At 56.8% G+C, this 20398-nt stretch overlaps 7 protein-coding genes across 7 annotated transcripts; 4 read left to right on the forward strand and 3 right to left on the reverse strand.

Moving 5' to 3' along the window:
* Positions 1 to 566: 566 nt before the first annotated feature.
* Positions 567 to 2694, forward strand: J3D65DRAFT_109727 (pheromone A receptor-domain-containing protein). Its single transcript, XM_066793712.1, has 2 exons — positions 567 to 1323; positions 1376 to 2694. Exons 1-2 carry the CDS (start codon positions 738 to 740, stop codon positions 2404 to 2406), a joined length of 1617 nt encoding a protein of 538 aa, XP_066651117.1. The 5' UTR covers positions 567 to 737; the 3' UTR covers positions 2407 to 2694.
* A 1942-nt stretch (positions 2695 to 4636) lies between these two features.
* Positions 4637 to 9606, reverse strand: J3D65DRAFT_671118 (uncharacterized protein; the record flags this gene model as incomplete). Its single annotated transcript, XM_066803366.1, has 3 exons — positions 4637 to 9214; positions 9272 to 9374; positions 9428 to 9606. 3 exons carry the CDS (start codon positions 9604 to 9606, stop codon positions 4637 to 4639), a joined length of 4860 nt encoding a protein of 1619 aa, XP_066651118.1.
* A 1411-nt stretch (positions 9607 to 11017) lies between these two features.
* Positions 11018 to 12595, reverse strand: J3D65DRAFT_109865 (uncharacterized protein). Its single transcript, XM_066793714.1, has one exon. The coding sequence runs from the start codon at positions 12383 to 12385 to the stop codon at positions 11108 to 11110; it is 1278 nt and encodes a 425-aa protein (XP_066651119.1). The 5' UTR covers positions 12386 to 12595; the 3' UTR covers positions 11018 to 11107.
* A 396-nt stretch (positions 12596 to 12991) lies between these two features.
* Positions 12992 to 14025, forward strand: J3D65DRAFT_109966 (uncharacterized protein). Its single transcript, XM_066793716.1, has 2 exons — positions 12992 to 13587; positions 13661 to 14025. Exons 1-2 carry the CDS (start codon positions 13186 to 13188, stop codon positions 13760 to 13762), a joined length of 504 nt encoding a protein of 167 aa, XP_066651120.1. The 5' UTR covers positions 12992 to 13185; the 3' UTR covers positions 13763 to 14025.
* Positions 13670 to 15769, forward strand: J3D65DRAFT_109963 (TIM-barrel-protein domain-containing protein). The gene is made up of 4 exons (XM_066793715.1): positions 13670 to 13925; positions 14660 to 14754; positions 14856 to 14906; positions 14958 to 15769. The coding sequence occupies exons 1-4, from the start codon at positions 13838 to 13840 to the stop codon at positions 15567 to 15569; spliced, it is 846 nt and encodes a 281-aa protein (XP_066651121.1). The 5' UTR covers positions 13670 to 13837; the 3' UTR covers positions 15570 to 15769.
* A 361-nt stretch (positions 15770 to 16130) lies between these two features.
* On the forward strand, positions 16131 to 17222 carry J3D65DRAFT_560384 (zinc finger protein-domain-containing protein; the record flags this gene model as incomplete). The annotated part of the gene is made up of 1 exon (XM_066797465.1): positions 16131 to 17222. The coding sequence occupies one exon, from the start codon at positions 16131 to 16133 to the stop codon at positions 17220 to 17222; it is 1092 nt and encodes a 363-aa protein (XP_066651122.1).
* A 1422-nt stretch (positions 17223 to 18644) lies between these two features.
* On the reverse strand, positions 18645 to 20329 carry J3D65DRAFT_110018 (Inosine/uridine-preferring nucleoside hydrolase domain-containing protein). Its single transcript, XM_066793717.1, has 4 exons — positions 20163 to 20329; positions 19907 to 20111; positions 19548 to 19858; positions 18645 to 19498 (listed from the first exon to the last, which is right to left on the reverse strand). The coding sequence occupies exons 1-4, from the start codon at positions 20250 to 20252 to the stop codon at positions 18920 to 18922; spliced, it is 1185 nt and encodes a 394-aa protein (XP_066651123.1). The 5' UTR covers positions 20253 to 20329; the 3' UTR covers positions 18645 to 18919.
* Between the last annotated feature and the right edge of the window lie 69 nt (positions 20330 to 20398).

Genomic DNA, 20398 nt, shown 5'->3' on the forward strand with positions numbered 1-20398 from the left:
ATTCGCCATATATGCACCCCTCATCTCTTCATCTATCGTTTTTGCCGCCGGCCAAAGCAATCATGTGAATCTGCCCGTCTCCACCCAGCCAGTCAACCTCAGCTCGTCACCTGCAACGCGCGCCATGGACCCTTCTCACCCACCACCTTTTTTTCTTCTGCAGCCTCTTCAAGCCAGTCCAAATATCGAATTTTATTCCATTTCCAAGAGTCCGCCCGCTTTGGCTACTTTCCTATATGTTCAAGTCGACTCCCCGCGCCTGCTTTCCTTCCCCACAATGCCATCATTCGCATTTCTTATTGAGTACTCGAAGCGGCAATCCTCAATAGCCCCCCAACACCGCCAAACCACCTTTTCACTCCATTTGATCCAGGGAGTGAAACTCGACGACTGACGAGCTGTCGGGATCATTATCCATATTCAATGTGTCTTTCCCAGCGTTATTGAGCTCAACACCATAGCTCGCCGTCATGACCGCCGGCCCCCCCTAATGCCATGGCCATATCCCTTCCTCAAGTCTTCATGCGTTCTTCTTTGTCCTTACTCGCCTTCTACTCTCCTCATCTTCTGGCATCCCTCAAGGCTTTCAGTCCGGTCCCGAACCAAGAGCTTCCATCTGCTGAGTTGGCTAGGCCGACAGTGGCCAGCATCCAAATCTCAGGGCAGCCAAAATCCTGAGCTCTGGAAGTCATACACGTTGCTCCTCATCTCTGCACCTACAGGTCCAACGAAGGAAGATGTGGGATCCGCACAAGTCGTTGGTTTCCAGGTCGGACGAGTACCCGGTATTCCCCTTGGCCTACATTGTCCCCCTCCTCGCCACCATCGTCATAATCCTCAACATCCCTCCCATGGTATGGCACTACAAGAACAAGAACCTCGCAGCTTGCACGCTGGTCCTGTGGATCATCCTCCTCAACTTCACCGTCTTCCTCAACCCCATCCTGTGGCCGAACGATGATCTTGCCCACTGGTTCAGCGGCGTGGGCGTGTGCGACATTCAAGTCTACTTCTTCGTCGGAACCTGGACTGGCATATCGTGCTGCCTGCTTTGCATTATGCGCGGTCTGGCTCGCATCATGGACACCAAAAACACCGTGGTCAGTTCAGAGAGCTCGCGGAAGCGCCACCTCATCACCGACGCTGTCATCTGCTTCGTCCCGGTCATCCTCCAAATGTCCACCTTTTACATTGTTCAGGGGCGGCGGTACTTCATCTACGGCATCAACGGATGTGTGACCGTCTTCAATTTCAACTGGGTGGCAATCGTCCTTTTGGCCATGTGGCCCTTGGTCATTTGCACAGTGGTCGCAGTCTATGCTCGTAAGTTTTTGGTCGAGAGCCCCATGCTTTGGTTTGATACTGACATGTTCAGTTCTCATCCTCGTCCGTCTCCACCGATACAGAATCGAGTTTTCCCGCCTGCTGAGCACGTCGGGAACGACCAAGTCACGCTTCCTCCGGCTGTTCATCATGGCCACCATCTCCGTCATAGTCCTGCTCCCCTCGCAATCATACGTGCTCTACGCCAACACAAGGCCAGAGGGCCTCCATTATTCTTGGGCGGAGGTGCACAACAAATACTGGAATCACCCAGTCGCAGTATCGACGGGCGGACGACTGCGCTTCGATAGGTGGATCTGGCTGCTCAGCGGGCTCGTGAACTTCTTGTTCTTCGGCCTGGGCGTGGATGCGTTTGCCATTTACCGCAAATGGTTCGGCGCCATAGGCCTCCACAAGCTCTGCTGCTGCGGTGCACGACGGCCCAGCATCTTGCCCCTGAGCAGCGTCTCGCAGCAGGCGTCCGTCTCGAAATCGCGCACCGGGTCCAGCCCCAGCATCAGGTCTCGCTTGACCTTTGGCCACAAAGCATATGTCGTGGCAACAACGGTTGACAGAAGCGCTGCTCCCAAGCCGCAGCATGCGAAGAAGAGGAGCCTCTTTACTTTCTGGCGCACATCCATCGACGAAGAATGCTCGCATCTCACCAGCAACACCGCCACCACCACGGCGGCAACGACAACAACACCGACGACACCAAGCACGCCCGAAACGCGCAGTGGAATCGCCTCATCGGTGCCCTTCCCGCCCAACTACTCCTTGCGCAAGCCCAGCGCCGCGCCCAGCTACGGCACCGACGCGTCCGGATCGACCGTCATCGGCTCGCCCGTTTCGGAGAAGCGCTTCTCGGGCCTGCGCGAAATCGAGCTGGGGCCCGTTAGTCCGCGGATGATGATGATGGGGAAGATGGCGGCGGCGGCGGCGGCGGCGGCGGGTGAGGCGAAGGAGGAGAAAGAGAGGGATGATGATCGCGCAGAGGACGCGCGCAGGCTCGAGGAGTACGTCGTTGATGAGCTGTGCTATGTCAAGAGCGATAAGGAGGTGAGGAAGCCGTGGACGCCTTGATTGGGATGGAGGCTTGGAGAAGCAAGCAGGGGACATGAGGACCGAGGCACCACGACGGAAGACATTTCTTTTTGTTCGTTTTGAAACCCTCTTCTACCAACGCCGCAGCAGCAGCCACGCAGCGCAATCTGCCTGCCTGCCCACCTACCACCTGGTAGCAAACGATTGGACGCACCATTTCTTTCCACAGCATACCCTTCCTCCCTATTCTCTTTGCTGACCACTCGTTTGGACGGATGGAGCGATGGGGACTTGTCCGCACCACATCATAGCGCTACACCCCACATGAAATCAACTAATTCAATTCAATTGCTTCAAGTCAATTCAACGCAATGCGGTGCAGCAGTACATAAATGCCGATTCTCCAAACCTCCAAATCCCTCGCAGCGCAAAACACTCCGCCCCCTCAACATCGGCCAAACACATGAATTAGGTGGCCCAGGTAACAACTTGACCCAGTGCCCCCTTTTCCATCCACCGGCAAACGAGCGGGAGACAGGTGGGTGGGTGGGGACAGCCAGCGGCGGGCGGGCCGACCCGCGCCAGGCAACCGAACCGAACCCGGGCCAACCAACCTAACCTAACCGACGACCCCTGTCCGTACCTTGCCTGTGCTGCTCCCAGCAGCTTGCCGCATGTAGGAACAGTGTGGCCTGCCTGAGCCGCGCTGGACCCACTTGCTCGTCAGCCACTTGGCCCCCCCTGGCCCCCTTCCTTCCTTCCTGCCAGCTTCCCCATGTGTCTGTCTGTCCCCGGAACGCAACTCTGCTTCGATTGCTGCGTCTAGTCAGAGGCTGGAAACTAACGGTTCGGCTGGCTGCCTGGGGATCGAGGCGGGTGCGTCCCGTTTCGGTACGAGTGGAGGGAGCTGAGGGCGGGCTGCGGTTCGGGGAGAAGGTTGGCCTGAGCTGAACCGAACTGAACTGAGGGTGGAGCAGGGTGAAGGATGTTGGCCCCGGAGGCGCGTCAAAAGGCGGTCGGCTGGCAGCCAGCCGGCTGAACCCGCCGACGAGCACGACAAGGCTGGACGCAAGACGCACTTCATGGGATGTAGATCGACTGGTAGGTGTGTGAAATGGAGCGTGATCTCAGCTAGCTACGTAGCTACCGCGGCAAACAAGAGAAATAAATAGATGCAAAGCCAAACAAGACCGGGCACCGACGCAACAGACGCAGCAATTAAGTAAACCAAACACGCGGCAAAACTGGTATAGCATGCAAAACTGAATTAAAACCAAATCCGAGGCAAAGAGACAAATGGACAGGAGCAAAAAATTCAGGAAAGAGCAAGCGCGGAAATCGCAAGAATCAAACGTATGCTTTTCGGGGGATGGCAACGCCGCACGAAGCGCGAGCCACAAAAAAGAAAACAAACTGGGGATTTATGGATAGAGCAGGTGCTGCCGTCATGTCGAAGCCGATGCGTCTCCAAGTGCATTCAATCCGCCAAGCCAAAATCTCGCGGAGATGTGAGGAAGGGGACGAATTTAAGAAAAGAGAAGGATAGATAGCTCGGCGCCCAACGACAAGTAGAGCGTCGAGACAAAGGGCTACTAACGGGGGTATAAATTGTGAAGAGAAGCCAAAAAAAAAAAAAAAAAAAAAAAACCATCATCGAGGCGAAAATCAACCGAGAGTCGACGCAATAACACAAATTGAAAAGTCAGAAATCACCCACGCCCCGAACGACACAAGGAGATAAATGGTCAAGCAAAAGATGGAAAGGCTTGATAAAGAGATACTGAAACTGGAACGAGAGAGAGAGAAAAAAGAAAGCATACAGACGTAATGATGGTTTTGCCTCCCAGTTCCACGCCGTGATCCATGGAAAAGCGAGAAAACAACAAAGGGAGTGCCGTCTGCGATGCAGCGCATCGGCTTGCCCCTTTAGACTCCTTGGATGCGCCACTGGGCCAGGCCGAGCCAAGTCGAGCCCCCAAAAGGAACTCCTTTCCTGCCAACAAGCACTTCTCCTGCCACCTTCCTGTACTCGTCATGTCCAATCCGTCCAAAACACCATTGCCGTGACAATCTAGGAAAGGGGCCAGAAGAAGAAAAAACAATCGCCAGTGAAATCTACGTCATGGGAACGCTCCCAACGGCCGTCCTTAAGGTCCGAACAAAACAAAGATCAAGAATTCCAAAAATAACAAGCTCGCACAAAACATCCACCGATGCAATCGAAAAGGCCACTTGGGTATCAGAGAAAATGGGGAGGAGTTATCTTGGCCTACAGAGCCGCAAGGTCAGGCATGTCCAAGTCCATGTCCGATTTCCCAATACCAGGAAACAATTCCATCAACGCATCATCGTCGCTTGGAGCCGGCGGGGCATTGAAAAAGTCAAAGGGCTCGCTCAACTCGTGATTCTCCCAGCCAGGAATGTCCTGAGTCGTGGATGGCAGTTTGTCGCGCCAGAAGCCAAAGGGCCCAGTGCCATCCTGTTCGTCCGACGCCAGGGTGAGGGTCATGTCTGCAGAGTCGTCAAAGACGAGCAATTTGGACATCATCTGACCGAATTCAGTGTCGTGTTGCAGCTTCTTCTTGTCCCAGTCCACGTTGACGAGACTGTCGCCGTCACTGGTATCGGTCGAGGTTGTCTGATTCGAGTCCTTGGTAGATGCTGGCGAAGGCGTCGTGGCCGGCGTCGCGCCGCTCTCCTCGTTCATCGTAGCAATCTTCTCGTTCAGATTCACAAAGTACTCTGCTGGCATTTCCATGACCGCCTTGGCAACATCTTCGTCAGCGAACATCCCGTACATTTGGGATGGCGACAGCGGGCAGTCATCCCACGGATTGTCGAGCGATGTTTTGGTGGTTGCCGTCTCGTTTGCTGGAGCCACGGCATCATTCTTGGCTGCAGGTGCTTTGCTAGGAGTGCGGTTCATTACCGGGGCGCCTCCTGAGCCGGGAGTCTGATCTTTTACGGTGGCTTGCGGCGTCTTGAAATTTGCCGAAGGCGACCCCTTGATACCTTGTTGCGTCGGAATGCGGTTCATTGGCGTCGACGCAGCACCAGCCGCTGGGGTACTTCCGTCGGCTTTGATGACTGGCGTCTGACCTGCCTTTCCAGGTGGTTGCACCTTGGCAGCAGCGGGCGCAGGCTTACTGCGATTGGCGTCCGTTTCGATTTTCACCTCCTTGGTAGTACCATCGGGATTTAGACCAAGGCCTTCAGCCAAGCTGGCCACCGCGAACTGGAGGGGGTCATCCACCTTGGCATGGGCCTCCTTGACGTGACCTTCCAGTTCTTCCTTTGATTCAAATCCCTTTGCGCTAAAGTCGCAGGTCAGCTGCGGGCACGAGAAGCGTGGCTTTGCTGGCACCGCCGGAGCTGCCGCTTCCCTCTTCATATCTGGAGAAGGTTTCGTGCCCACGTGTGGCGAAGGAGCAGGCATGGGTGTCGCCTGCGGTGTGGACGAAGCACTCGTCTTCGCCTTCTTCTTGGGGGGCATCTTGAGTTTCTCGGGCGTAAGATTGTTGACCGCGCCCGGCGCGTAGACTGGAGCTCCGTGTGGGGATTGTGCACCGAGTTGAAAGGGGGGCTGTGTGGCGATGGGTGCGTTGGGGGGCTTTGCACCTGCGCCAGACGACTGGCGTGGACGTTGCTGTTGTGCTTGCCGGTGCTTCTCGAGATTGGCAGCGTTCAGCTCCGCTTGCTGGCCTTGGGAAGGTCCACCTGGCTGATCGACCGCCTGAGCTCCTTCCTGAGCCTGGTTGGAGTGCTGGGACTCAGCAAAGATTTGCCTCATAAAGTTGGTGAGCTGAGAAATGAGCGACTGCATGTTGGCCACGTTGAGTGTCACTTCTTTCTTGAGGGTGAAATCCTTCTTGGGTCCGCGAGTGGTGGTTTCGAACTGCTGATAGAAGAGATGGCGAAGAGTGCACATCTTCTTGATCTTGTCCTCGTCCCTGTGCTTCACCCAGTACATGAACAGGCACGAATCAAGTTTCGAAAGATGCACAGTTATCTTTCCAACATCGTTCAACATCTGATTCCTCTCGTCGTTTGACAATTGAACAACGGGGCCAGGCTTGAGCTCATTCTTGCACTCGTTCATCATGGCCACGAACTTGCTCCTCAACTCAACGTCCCGGCTGTTGGCTTGAAGGTTGGCATTCTTGTTTCCTTGGGCCTGCGCCATGCGTTGGCGGTACGCGGCTTGCTGCTGAGGCGTCATGGCATCAAACTGTTCCTTGGTCATTCCCATGGGACGCTGTTGAGACGGCGCTGGCTGCATGGGCGGCGCTTGCGACTTGTCCTGCTCCTGGGCATCACTGCCCTCGTCGTTCGGCCGCTTGATACCCTTTTGAAGTTGAGTTTTTGGCGTCGTATCCGGAGGCTGAGAAGCTTGTGGCACTGGTCTAGGTGGTCCCTGAGGCTGTTGTGCGGGCTTCATCTGGGGCGTCTGCTGCGGTTGGCCTGGTTGCACAGGTCTTTGCGGTTGTTGCATGCTAGGAGGTTGAGTCATTACCATGCCTCCGAGCGGTGGCTGCGGCATTGAGTTCTGAGGATTCTGCTGTTGCATCTTCTGGGCATGATCCATCTTCATCCGCACAATTTGGAATCTGATCTGGTCGTCGGTTGCGTTTGCGACCTTGGGACCTTGCATTTGACGGACCTTTTGAATGTCGGCCGGGGTGACGGACTGCGCAATAGCCGCTATCCGTTGGTTCCGGAAAGCCATTTGCTGCTGTTGCATCTGGTTCTGATTGGGACCAGCAGGCACCATGGGAGCCTGGGGCGCTTGTCCATTGGGATTGCCGGGGCCAAAGCCTGCCATCGGTCCATTCGGAACTCCTCCACCAAGATTCATGCCCTGGCCAGAAGTGATTTTGTTGTAATGATGGCGTTGAATCTCATTCAACCTCTCAATATTGAAGGGTGGAGGTAGATTTGGATTTCTGGATACCCACTCCTTCAACTGGCCCCACAGCTTGATGGTATCTGGAATTGGAGCATGCTGGCGAATTTGGCCAGCAATTGACGGAGGAAAAGGAATTGACTCCATTTGCTGAAGAGCCTGCGGGTTCAGTGGTGGGGGACGTGGCTGCTGTTGAGCCACTTGCTGTTGCTGTTGCTGTTGCTGCTGTTGCTGCTGCTGCATTTGTTGTTGAAGCAGCAGCATCCTTTCCTGCTGTATCCTGTGCTGGATTTCCGGATTGTTATTCATGTTGGCGCCCTGGAGTTGGCCTTGCTGCATAAAAGGCGGCATGTTGGCACCCATCATGGGCATGCCTGGCCTAGGTCCTTGCATACCAAACTGTTGTCCAGGCTGGGGGCCATTGTTTGCCCCAGCTTGAGCCTGCCGAGCGGATTGCCACCTGGTGATAAGTCCCTGAAACTTGTCTTCTGGGAGGCCCATCAACGTCTGCCTCATGGGTTCTGGAATCTCGGGGGGGATGCGGCTCGCTCTATTGGGTGCAGGTGCCCCAGGCATCCCAGCCTGGGCTGCAGCGGCGCGATGCTGCGCAATCTGGATAGCGCGCGATGCGTCCATGCCCTGGGCGTTTGGAGGCATCTGATGCGGACCTGGCTGAGGAGTTCCTCGACCTTGCGGGCCAGGAGGAGCCATTGGCCGGGTAAGCATGGGCATACCACCGCCTTGACCTTGGCCCATGTTGAACCCACCCATTTGATTCCTCATGGCTAGTTGAATTTGAGCAGGAGAAAGACCCTGATTTCTGGCTTGGGCGGCTGCGTGCTGCGCCTGTATCTGGCGAATGGCATTTTCCCGTTGGGCCTGTTGTTGCGCCTGCTGCAGACTGAATGAAGGCGGCTGCTGAGACGGCGGTCGGTTCTGAGGGGCACCGGGCATCCCTTGGCCCGCTATTGGACCCTGCTGGCCTCCACTCATGGTGGTGAATTCTAAACCATTCATGGCCGAGTTGTTGCTTGCCGGCACAACGTCATGCCCGGCCTGAGCCGACCGCACGGCAGCGGCTTGCTGGTTCGTCAATTGGGTGAAGTCAAAGTCGTTCCCTGGCAAAGCGCCTGACTGGGGCTGTGCGGGTCCCATCTGTGGCGTCCTCTGCATCATACCCGCACCTTGGCTTGAGTTGACCCTTGTCGCTGGACTCGGTCCTTGGCCAGGTCCTTGGCCGGGCTGCGGCCCCGATTGCCCGCCGCCTTGAACTTGTCCTGCTTGCATCGCTTGCCTCCTTGAATTGAGCAAAAGAGCCACTGCTTTTTGGCGGCTGTGCTGGAACATGACGTCAAATCCAGGCTTCTCAAAGATTGCACGCTTTTCTGGGGGGAGTTGAGCCATCTGCGCGCGTATCTTATTTTCGTCTTCGGGGGTCAAGCGCGCGCGAATCCTCCGCGCAATCTCGTCAATCTGAGCCTGTTCCTGGGGCGAAAATTGGTGTTGTGGTGGCCGTTGGGGCATTGGCGTCATATTTTGCTGCTGTTGCTGTTGCTGTTGCTGTTGCTGCTGCTGCTGCTGCTGCTGCTGCTGCTGTTGTTGTTGTTGTTGCTGCTGCTGCTGCTGCTGCTGCTGCTGCTGCTGTTGCTGCTGTTGGGCCTGCAAGGCGGGATTCTCCATGCCCATGGAAGACGGATTCGGAGCCATAGACATTGGGGAGCTTTGCATTTGGTGGGGAAATTGTTGAGCGAACTGTTGTTGAAGTGGGTTTTGACCTTGATTCGATGACGAGGGCTGCATGGGGGTTTGAGATCCGAGGCCCAGCTGCATATTGGCTCCCGCGTTTCCTTGCTGCATCATGGAAGCTTGGGTGACTTGAGCATTTCTCTGCCTCAGATTCTTCAGATCATTCAACATTTTGCGAATGGCATTGAGGTAGTCGTCCTGCATGGGCGTTAGCACTTGGGTCGCTCGCGCGCACGAGTGTGGGGATGATTTTACTTTGCCAGGGACCTTGAGCAGGGTGTTTTGCTCTATTGAGAGAGCGCTTTGGAGGATTGACTGATCGGGCGGCTCCAACTTGGCAAGACGAAAGGCGGTGAAGCTAAAGGTAAATGTTAGAAGCAAGCAAAAACCGAGGGCGTTTCTGGAACATACAGCTGGCAGACGGCGTGTACCCTCACTTGGAGGGGCAAGGCTTGATACCAGCCGGGCGGTAGTTGTTGGTTGCGCAGTTGGTTGACGACGACGGCTTGCATGCGCTGAAGGTCCTGTTGTGATTGCGGTGTGGGCTGCGGCGGGCCGCCCACAACGGGCTGGAGGGGCTGGCCGTTCATGTCGCGGCGACGAGGTATCCAAGGAGGAGCAACAGTTGTGTGTATAACGTCTACGGTAGAGGAAGATCCCCCAAGCCAGCCGGGGTTGGGTGTCGGTTAAGGCAGGGCTCGCGAAGATCCGACGGGTGGATCGGCGGGATGGGGAGCGAAGAGGTCGGAAGTGTCGTGGTCGGCGGCGTCTGCCTGCTGAGCTGATCGGAGGGCGATGCAGCCAGGCAGCCTGCTAGCGGTTGCTAGCCTCGAGATCAATCGACGCGCACCATGCAAGAGCCGGTGGTCGCGGCGCGGCGGGCGGCGGAGAGGTGCAGAGAGGGCGACGGCGGAGGAGAGGCGGAGCGGACGGGGTCGTGGCGTGGCCGAGGTGCGTCGGGAGCGAGAGGGAGAGAGGGAGGGAGGGGGGGAGAGAGAGAGGTGGTGGTGGTGAGGGACGGACGAGGTGGCAGCGGTGGTGAGGCTACTGCAAGCAAGGCGCGCAAAGGTGTGTGCAAGAAGGCGGGCGAGCCCCGAGTCGCGCGGGCGGCGGGCAGGGCAGGGCAGGGCAGGGCAGGACAGGGCAGGGCGGGCCAAACGGCGGAATTTGGCTGTGGCTGGCGACGGCAGCACAGACGAGGACGACGACGACGACGCGGTCGGGCGATGGGTAGGAACAAGTGGTCGGTAGGATAAGAGAATAGAGAGAGCGAGAGAGAGAGAGAGAGAGAGAGAGAGAGAGAGAGAGAGAGAGAGAGAGAGAAAGATGGGCGAGTGAGAGGGCTCGAGGGTGGCGCTAGGCGGCGCAGGTGAGTTGCAGGACAGAGAGCAGAGGAGGGTGTGCGGTGGGTGTGGTCGGGGTCGGGGTCGTGTGGTGCATGGCCGGGGACCCGTGGCTTGCGACGTTGGTAGGGTCAACGCTGTATCGATGTGACAAGCGTTTGGCAAGGGCTGGCTGAAGATTACCGTAGCTGGCTGCCCTGCCCACCACACCACACCGCTTGCTTCTTCTCTGTCTGTCTGTCTGTCTGTCTGTCTACATACATGGACCTGCGCTCCTTGCGCTGGCTCGCCGCGAATCTCTCTTGACCGTCTGTCCCTCAGTTGTCAACTCCTCCCCCCTCCCCACACGCCAGGGGCCGCTCTCACTCTTACGCCCTACAGTAGTCGTCTTCACTTCGAAACTGATTCTGTCGACGCCATCATGCGCTCCACCTTGGCCCTCCCTACCGACGTGTTTCCGTGCCAATCCATCGCTGTCACTCGCGCAAACACCCTCTGCAACATCATTTTTGCATCCCACAGTACAACTCGACTTGGTGTCGCGCCTCGCGTGCCGGCCCTCTCTCATTTTTGGTTTTCCAGGTACACTGCTTCCGCCATCGCCGCAGCCCGCACAAGTGCCTACCTACCTACTTACATGCACTGCAGTCTATGCCTGCTGAATCCTAGTGCGTTCCGGAGTCCATCTGTTTTACCTGGCAACTAACCTGACATATCCGCTGCCGCCAAGAAAACCCTCGCTCAACCTTCAACTGACCATCTTCACCAATGAATCCGCCACGTCCACAGCAAAGCCTTTGTCGTTAATCGCCCTATCATCGCTAACCACCCTAATCGACGTGCCCTGGAGACCCTGCTCGACCGCGGAAAAGAGAGCCGCATCAACGTCGCCGTCCTGGAAAGCCCCCCCGGCTTCGCTCAGCGCTGACACGCCCCCATTTGGAAGCCAAACCTCGACCATGCTCGCCCTCTTGTGCTTCTTGAGCTTGTCAGCAACAAACGCCCCCACCGATCGCGCCTCTTCGGCGTTGGTGCGCATCAACGTGACACTCGGATTGTGCTCGTACAGCTTCCTGCCTCTGTATTGAGAAGGGATTTGGTTGGGCGGTCCGAAATTCACCATGTCCGTCGCGCCAACGCTGAGAACAAGGGGTATCTCGGCCTTGATCGCAGCTTCAAGTCTTGTCGGCCCTGCCGACATGTTGCCGCCACAGATGTAGTCGCAAATCTCGGTCGTCGTGAGATCAATAATGGCATCCAGCCGGCCCTCTTCGACAAGCCGCTCCATTGCCCGTCCACCATGGCCTGTGGCGTGAAACACAAAGACTTCAAAGTCAATGTCTCGATTGGCCGTCAGATGGGCTCTGATCTCGTCGACACTTTTCGTCGTAACTCCAAACATGGTGATGCCGACTCGTACTTTTTTCCTGCTGCTCCCATTCGTTTCTCCCCTCGTCTCCCTCTTCTCTTGCAGCATTCGTTCATATGCACTCGCCATGCCCAAGATTGCGCCAGCAGCATTGGACAGAATGTTTCTCAGAAGCTCGTTCAACCCTGCAACGTCGACGACCGAGTACATCAAGGTAATGTCGGCTTCTCCCACGACGGGACCCGTGTCTCCGCTCGCAATGGTGCTCGTAATCAACTTGGGAAATCCCAGCGGCAGCGCGTTTCTCATGACACTAGCCGCCAAGCTCGTGCCCCCACTGCCTCCAAGACTCACGATGCCATGTGGCGCGCCCATGGGTCCCGTGGGCTGCTCGACCAGAGCCCTGACGGCATCCGTTGCGCACGTGGCCATGTAGCGGTTGAGCTCCCCGCGCGACAGCTCCGCAACGGGTGCATTGCGACCGTACTTGTGGACGAGCAACGACTGCGGCATCGTAATGGCCGCATTTTCAACGTGCTGCCGGCCGACGTCGATGAGGGTCACAGTCGTGTCTGGATGCCTGAGGATCTGGTCGCGCAAGTAGAGCAGCTCAGGAAGCTTGGTGTCGCAGGTGCCAAGGAGGATGATATTTGGCATTGTGGCGGAGCCCGTTTGCTTTTTCCCAAGTTCGCGAGCAACGGATTGCTTGGTCCAGACGCTGGTGCAGAGCCGTGTGGTTGGTGAGAGACGGGGGAGAGCGAGAGTGTGGTGGATTGAGTGGCAGGTTGGGCCGATCCAAGGTCACTGAGGCTTGCTGACTTGTACTGGCTGACGACACGGTGACGAATGACAATCATTGCGAACCTGCAGGTGCCTCTTTTCAAGAAGGAATCTTGACCGATTCTCCAGCCGTGCAGCTTCAGCCATCTTGGGCTGCAGGGCTCACGACTGAACTGTACCCAGATTAAACACGATTGATGGCGCATCCAAAACGCCCTTTGCAGCCCAAGTCCACAGCGACGGACAATTGCTTGCTACTGGTGCCCTACGCGGCAGGAAACCAGCAAAACTGCCTTGCGGCCAGATGGCTCCCAATTCCCACATGATGGAGCTTGCAATGCGGTTTCGGAGCTGGAGTTTGCATTCAACTGCTCCTCTTATTTGCCTACTCCTTCGGCGAAACCGAAGATTCTTTTCTCCAGCACGGATTGCTCGAATGCTCCCTGTGGACACTATAAATCATATACAGAATGCTGCCTGTCACGAATTGAAGCCTCGGACAGTCGAGGTCAAATCAGTACAAGGCCGACTGCGAGTGACGCAACAAGTGCAGGGATCATGAACACGAACCCTCGATCGCATCTTTCGGCTCTGACTCTGCAGGGCAAAAGACTTCTTCTGCCTCCAATTGTTCGATTCCGAAGCTCACTGTCGACAACTCGTTGACAAAATGAAACATGTCCGCAGTGGTGAGCGCACAAGTCAGGGCCGCCCGTCAGGTCCCGCTCCCGCGCGTCCGCCCATCTACCTGCTCCACGGCACTGAGTTGGGTACGGTACGTAGGGTTGGGCTTGACCTTGCCCTTGACCTTGACCTTGACCCCACCGCGTGCGCGCGCCTCGTCGTCTCCGTCGTCCGTCTCCACCGCACCGCACCGCACTCTCTCCCGCCCGGCTCCACCCTGCAACGCTGGTGACGTAGCCAGCCCATGGCACCAGACGTCCCTCTCTGCCGACGCATGTTGGGTTGCTGCTGCGACGGTCGGAAGTCATGGATGGCTCTGGGGCTATGGGTCCCTGAACCAACAACAGTCGACGCCGTTGCAAAATAGCCTGCGTCGCCGACGGTGCCCTTCATTTGTGGGTTATTCACGGCCCCCGTTTGCTGGGTTCGACGTCATGTTAACCTAACCTGCACCTGGCATGCATCAAGCTTCGCACCATTCATCTGTCTTCCGTCTGTCTCTCCAACTCACATCCTCGTCCCCCTTCTCTTCTGGCCAATTCCACATTACCAATCCCACACGACACTTGACCTCGTTCTGTCCAACAGGACAAACCCTCGCTCGTCCAAACGCATTGCTCCGCCGCCTTCAACAACGTCGCTACAATGCCGCCACCAACCGACCGCCGCGAGATCCTTGCCAAATTGCGCGCCCAGGTCGACGCGGGACGGCCTATCGTAGGCGCTGGCGCCGGTATGTTGACTTTAAATCATTCTTCTTGTGTCGTCTTCGGCCAAGTTTGTCGTTCCTTTCCGCGTCTTAGCTGTCCTGAGATGAGTCGAGGTGATTGATGAGACGACGTTCCCATTCTCGTGAGAACACGACGGCTCGTTGTCTCCGACAAGACGTCTCCCTCATCCCTAACACCCGTCACCCATCACCCATCACCAGACATCTTTTCCGTCCATCGCGCGTGTCCACGCGTCCGTAAAAAAATGTTCGCATGCCGTCCCTTCCCCACACCTTCACCCTTGCCCTGGCCCTTGCCCCTGCCCATGTCTTTGCCCTCGTCCCTGTCCCTTACCAGCCGTGCGGCGCGCTCCTCCCGTGATCCGCTCACCACAGCCACAACCACGCCCACCGTGTGGTCAGCGAGAGACGATACTTGCATCTTGGCTCTGGCATCGTGGAGTGGGCATCGCGAGGCGCGGGGAGGGCTTCCTCGCGGCATTCCGGTGCGGCGTAGCAGGGCACAGCGCGTGGCTTTCTCCCAAGCCTTGTTGTCACCATTCATTGCAGACACGACAGGTTGGCGTGGGACAGGAAGCATCATAAGCCGGCACGGAGCGGACATGGAGAGTCTCCGGTCCTTTGCTCCTCTAGAACCGGCCGTGAGAAGGACCATTAGACTTTCCATGGGGAAAATTGAGTGGCCAACTGCCCGGGGAATAGCATCAGGCAGTATGGCTGATTTTCATGGACTACAGGAATTGGTCTCTCGGCCAAGTTTATCGAAGAAGGCGGCGGTGACTTGATTGTCATTTACAATTCCGGTCGCTACCGCATGGCGGGGAGAGGCTCGGTGAGTGCGACTTGTCCTTTGCTGCATCTCGTTGCTCGTCTCGTGATCGTGTGAGCGCGAGATGTAGAGGGCATGGAGACAACAAGTTGACAATCAAGCAGCTAGCAGGTCTTATGCCATATGGTAGCGCCAACAAGACTGTGGAAGAAATGGTACGATTCGGCACCTCTTTCTCTTCGCCCTGACTGACCTGACCTCTTCAGACCCGCGAGATCCAACCCATCCTCTCGCGAACTCCACTACTCGCAGGACTCTGCGCAACCGACCCGTTCCTACCTCCCCTGACCCTCCTCCCGGAGCTGCGGCGACTGGGAATCGCGGGCATCCAAAACTTCCCCACCGTCGGCCTCATCGACGGCAACTTTCGCGCGCAGCTCGAGGCCACGGGCATGTCGTACGGCGCCGAGGTCGACATGATCCGCGACGCGCACGCCCTCGACATCCTCACCACGCCGTACGTCTTCGATCCCGAGCAGGCGGCCGCCATGGCGCGCGCCGGCGCTGACGTCGTCGTCGCGCACATGGGCTTGACGACGGGCGGCAGCATTGGCGCCACCGGCGGCGCCGCTGCTAAGACGCTCGAGCAGTGCGTCGACGAGATTCAGGCCATTCGCGACGCCGCCGTCGCCGTCAGGAGCGACGTTCTCGTGCTGTGTCACGGTGGCCCCATTTCTGCCCCGGATGACGCGCGGTTCGTCCTGAGTAGGACGAAGGGCGTGCATGGATTTTATGGCGCTAGCAGCATCGAGCGTTTGCCGGTCGAGACGGCGATTACGAATACTATGAAGGAGTTCAAGGGCGTCGAGCTGGCGTAGGGGGTACGTATGGTGAATGTCAGATATACTCAAACGAATGCTTCTCTTCGAATGGGACCCTTTGACTCTTTTGTGCACAGAAAAAGTGCAGGAATCCCTGCACTGGTACAACAATAGAAAAGGTAGCTACACAGTACCAAAACTTCACAGTGGATGTCGAAAAGAAAGAGATCCCATGGGTCTGGCTGCAAATATGAACGACTGCTCTCTAAGCGCGACTGCGGTAGCGAATTCATGCTCCTCAGCAGGAAAATGATCGAGTGGATTCGCCATCCATGGTAGAGTGTTGTCCGAGACACGCGCTTTCCTCGTCGACCATGTTTCTGTCTACCTAGTCAGTATTGCAAACTTTTCGCCTTGCAATTCAACCAGACCAGACTGACCCAGAGCTATAAAGAGAGATCTCTCATCGCATACAACGTCCACCAAATTTAATCCAGTACGCACACGTTACAAAGAAAAATGCAAGCACAACCAGCCGACTTGTCCGATGATGAGCTCGGTCGCCTCCTTTCACTCGACACCAAAACACCACCGCCATCACTGTCACGCTCCCCACTCATGCCACAGCCGCCAACCTCCCCAGTCCGGCTGATTGGATATGGCGCCTGCGGTGCTATCTTCGCGCGCGACGACGCTACCAACGTCTTCAAACTAGCCAAAACGCGCAACTACCAGCTGTGGAATGACTACGTGCAGCATACGTGCGTGTGGGAAGCCATACACGCTTTCGGGCTATACCACGAGACGGCTGTTCCCAGGCCGGGAGCGTTCGTGGCGGCGGAAGACGTGGAGGGCGGAGAAGGGGAGGGAAGAGCAAGACAATGGTGGAGTCGACATGGAGACCTCGCCGCCGCTGTAGCCGCAGGAAACAACGTCAACATGCCCACGGCAGTCCTGTCATCAGAGAAGATCATCCCGCTCCCACTCCCCCTGCGCAACGCGCTGATCCAGCGCTTCTGCCACCCGGACAACCAAGCCGCCGCCAGAGCTAGCCCCGGCAACGCAGACTGCCTCGTGCGCATATACTTGGGCAGCTACAGCAGAAGGACACGGGATGGCAGTGGTGGTGGGAGTGGTGCCTGGACCAACCGATTCTTCAGTCTTCGCAACTTCAAGCTGTACCTGGACCAGCTTCGCGAGCTGCGCGTGGACACGCATCGGTTGGCGCGCTATATGGCCGGTGCACTGGCGGCGATGCACTGGGGCGCGCGCGTCGACGCGAGAGATGTCGAGTTCGTCGTGGGCTCGCCCCCGTCCTCGCCCCCCTCTCCTCCCCGTTCTTCCTGGATCCCGCTGTCGTCCGCCCTCCTCAAAACCATGGCTCCCAATACCTCCACCTTCGATCTAGTTTACCCCCGACAGCCGGACACGCCGCTACGCTTCTGGCTGCTCGACTTCAACCAGTGTGGCGACATGAGCTTCGATGAGGCCGGCGTGAGGAGGGCCGTCGACGCGTTTTGGATGAATGATCCGTACTACCCAAGACCGCCGCGGCGCGATGGGGTCGATGACTTTGAGGGCGCGCTGTGGGACACTTTTGTGGCGAGATTTTTGGAGATATCGGAGATGATACTTGCGGGCGAGGAGCCAGGGGTGAGAAATTTGCCGGCGATGTTTGTGGATGCATTGGTGGAGAGGGCGAGGCGTTGAGAGGAAGCCACCGTTGAAGGAGTATTCATTCGCTGCTATACCTACGCTTAAGGAGCATTCATGTACTACTATAGTTGCGCTTAGGAAGTGGTCGTCCATTACCGCAGCCTGGCCATCGGAGTGCCATTTCTTTCGATGCCCAGTGCGGGGGGCTAAAATCAATGTGGCCGTTGTTTAGGAAGTCGAGGACGAGCGACGTAACCCCGAAAGCGAGCTCTTTGTTTCGCTCGCAAGTGATGCAGAGCTGTACAGCGTTGAAATATCACCAAAGACCTGAGAGCATGCCTTGAATGCTCCCAGTCGCCATCTGGGGCAGCACAACTGCTCTCTATACCACGGTCGAGACAAACAAAATTCGTTCTTTGAGCTTTTGAGCTTTCTTTCAGAAGACCATGAATACTCCACGACCTCGGTGTTACAGTCAAGTGTCTCGAACAAGAGCTTTCGAACAACGTCGTAGCGCCCGCAAAGGTGAGAGTTCAGTCAGAGCACTGTCTTGGAAGCGCGTCTCGGCGCAGGCACACCTCAACGCAGCCTGGCTGTGCTCTGTCTCACCCCGAGAACTTCGTCAAGGGAGACGTCCCTATATCTACCTATCTTCGCTGCCACGTGTATCCAGTACCATTCAACATTCAACATCACTTCCAGTCTGCTGTGCAGCTTCCCTTGTAATTCCCCTTTTGTGCATTGATTTCATTCGATTCGATTTCCCTCCCATCTGCAGCCGGCTGCCTTTAATCGCACTATCGCACTTCCCCTTCAACGGCCACACATACAGTAATCTTAATCCGAAAGAAGTCATCCGTACATACCCAACCCGAGCCACCATGTCCTTCTCCAACTCCCACAACAACGTCAACCAAACCATCAACCAAACCCAAACCGCGCACTACCACCACTCGTGCAGCGGCTGCCAGCACGAGCAAACCTGCGACCACAAATTCAACATCGTCGAAGACGCCTACGTGAAGCACGAGCGGCAGCTCGGCGAGCTGCAGAAGCGGACCGAAACCACCGCCCTCAGTGTGCAATCCGCGGTCATGAAGGACGATGGGACACTCAGAGACCTCTCGCAGCAAAGCCAGCTCCACGACCGCATGTTCTGCATGGTGGAGAGGGCATACATGACGCAGGACCAACGAACGCATCGCCGAGCTGGAACGGCGGGTGGGAGAGCTTGCGAGCGCTGATCAGGTGGCCAGGGGTAGGGTGTGGGCGCAGGTGCGCCGCATCGACCGCTTGGATACTGCCCATTTGGATCTGGACGGGCGCATCGGCCGCTTGCATGCTGAGCATTCGGGTCTGGTGCGGCGCGTTGAGGCGCTCGAGGCGAGGGCATTGACGGGGCGTGGTGGGTGGAGGAGCGGCCGCCTGTCGCCCGATGAGGTCGAGTAGAGACGAGCTTGGGGCTCTGGGGCGTACATCCTCGAAAATAATGGACTGTGGGATCTGGGCATGGCTTTTTCCCGGTGGAATAATTGATCGTGTTCGTTCTATGGTCAGGAGATGAGAACTTGCCAGCTCGGTGATGCTTCCACGGCCGAGAAACTGTCATTCCCCCAAAATGACAATCCCACAAAGGAATCCGCCGTGCTCCTTTCACAACACAAGCGCGGTTAAAATCGTGTGAAGAATCCAATTGGGAAAAGTCTATGTCTAAATATGAGCAAGCACAGGGAAACAACATGCCTTCCATATCAAGGTCGCGTGTGCCACCAGTCCTGAGTCAACTCAGGCAACGGCGAAGTCATTTCAGCACCAGCCAATGCCAGGTCAATTAGGCCCCAAAATCTCGGAGTGTCAAGACTTCGCGGAATACGAACACCAGGCTCACCTTTCTCGACTTTGGTGACCAAAGTCCTTCCAAGTTGTCCGACAGCCTTCATATCGCCCACGTGGGCTGGGCTCGGTATGTGGACACCTTCAGTCACGACTTCAACCCTGAATCTCTCGCCGTGGTCGTGGAAAATGTTGGGCTCAAATGCCGCGGCCAGGGCAAGAGGGTCGTGGAGAGGCGGACCTTCGACGAGCGCGAATTCTTCGGCATAGGTCTTTGCGAAAAAGGTCATGATTTCATGAAAGAGGGCACGAATGGGCGATGGGAGCGGCTTGTCCCCTAGGCCTTTGGGAATGCCTCCTGGGAGCCCGAGAAGTTTGCTCTGGACTTGATCGTTCCCAAGGACTTGATGAGTCAGGTCCAAGGGCGCAATCGTGGTCTTGGGCGCCAGCACTGGATGTGACAAGAGGAACTGGGCGGCCTCAGGGTCGCAGTAAATCTTCTCTTCGTCAGTAGATGGAGGAAATAGTGTCTCGAGGGGCGCTTGCATTGAACTCGGCGTATGGCGTCCAATTGCCAAATCTTTCGCCCTCGCCTTGTACCTTGCCCAGTGGGGCATCGGTGAAGCCGCCGCCGATGGCACCACCCATGATGCTAAGACCTGCGAGATGCTCTGCAAGGTCGGGATGGTCTTGAATTGTTCGTGCAGCATTTGTCAAAGTTCCAGTCGCGACAAGCCACGCCGTCTTGGGAGGAGTGTTGATGAGAGCTTGGTATGTTGCTTCCGAAGCCTCGACATGTTGCATGGCTGGCTTGACGGGCTTAGGCAGAAGAGTTGTGCCATCAAGTCCAGAATCGCCTGAATTCTTTCAGCAGGCGTCATGGTGGTGGTTGAAAGATTGTGTACCGTGGATGCTGGCTGCGTGGACCGCTTCCCGCACCAAGGGCTTGCTGGCTCCAGGGTAGACGGGAATGTCACGACAGCCAATCGCTTCGAGTATGCTCAGACTGTTCTGCGTGGTGTGCTCCAAGGAAGCATTTCCGTGGACTGAGCTGACTCCAAGAAGGTTGACCTTGGGATTGTGGGCGGCCAAGAGGATTGCAAAAGCGTCCTGAGACGGATATCAGAGATAGGACGAGAACGACGGTCGAGAATGGCGTACATCATGGCCTGCATTCGTGTTAGACATTGGATACGTAGCAGGGAACGAGAAGCAAACCGGGATCAACGTCAAGCCAGACAGGAGTGGCATTCGGCAGATGGTTTGACATGTTGGAAAAGGCGAGCAGACGGAGCGACAAAAGAAGTGGGAGACGCGTTGGATTTGGTGTAACGTGTGGGACAGGCCAGCGGAGGTCGTGGCCGGGGGTAGACGCGGAGATAACTGATGAGCGGGCG

The sequence above is a fragment of the Phyllosticta citribraziliensis genome (genome assembly GCF_038025025.1).
Source record: "Phyllosticta citribraziliensis strain CPC 17464 chromosome Unknown J3D65scaffold_12, whole genome shotgun sequence".
In the NCBI taxonomy this organism is placed as follows: Eukaryota; Fungi; Ascomycota; class Dothideomycetes; order Botryosphaeriales; family Phyllostictaceae; genus Phyllosticta; species Phyllosticta citribraziliensis.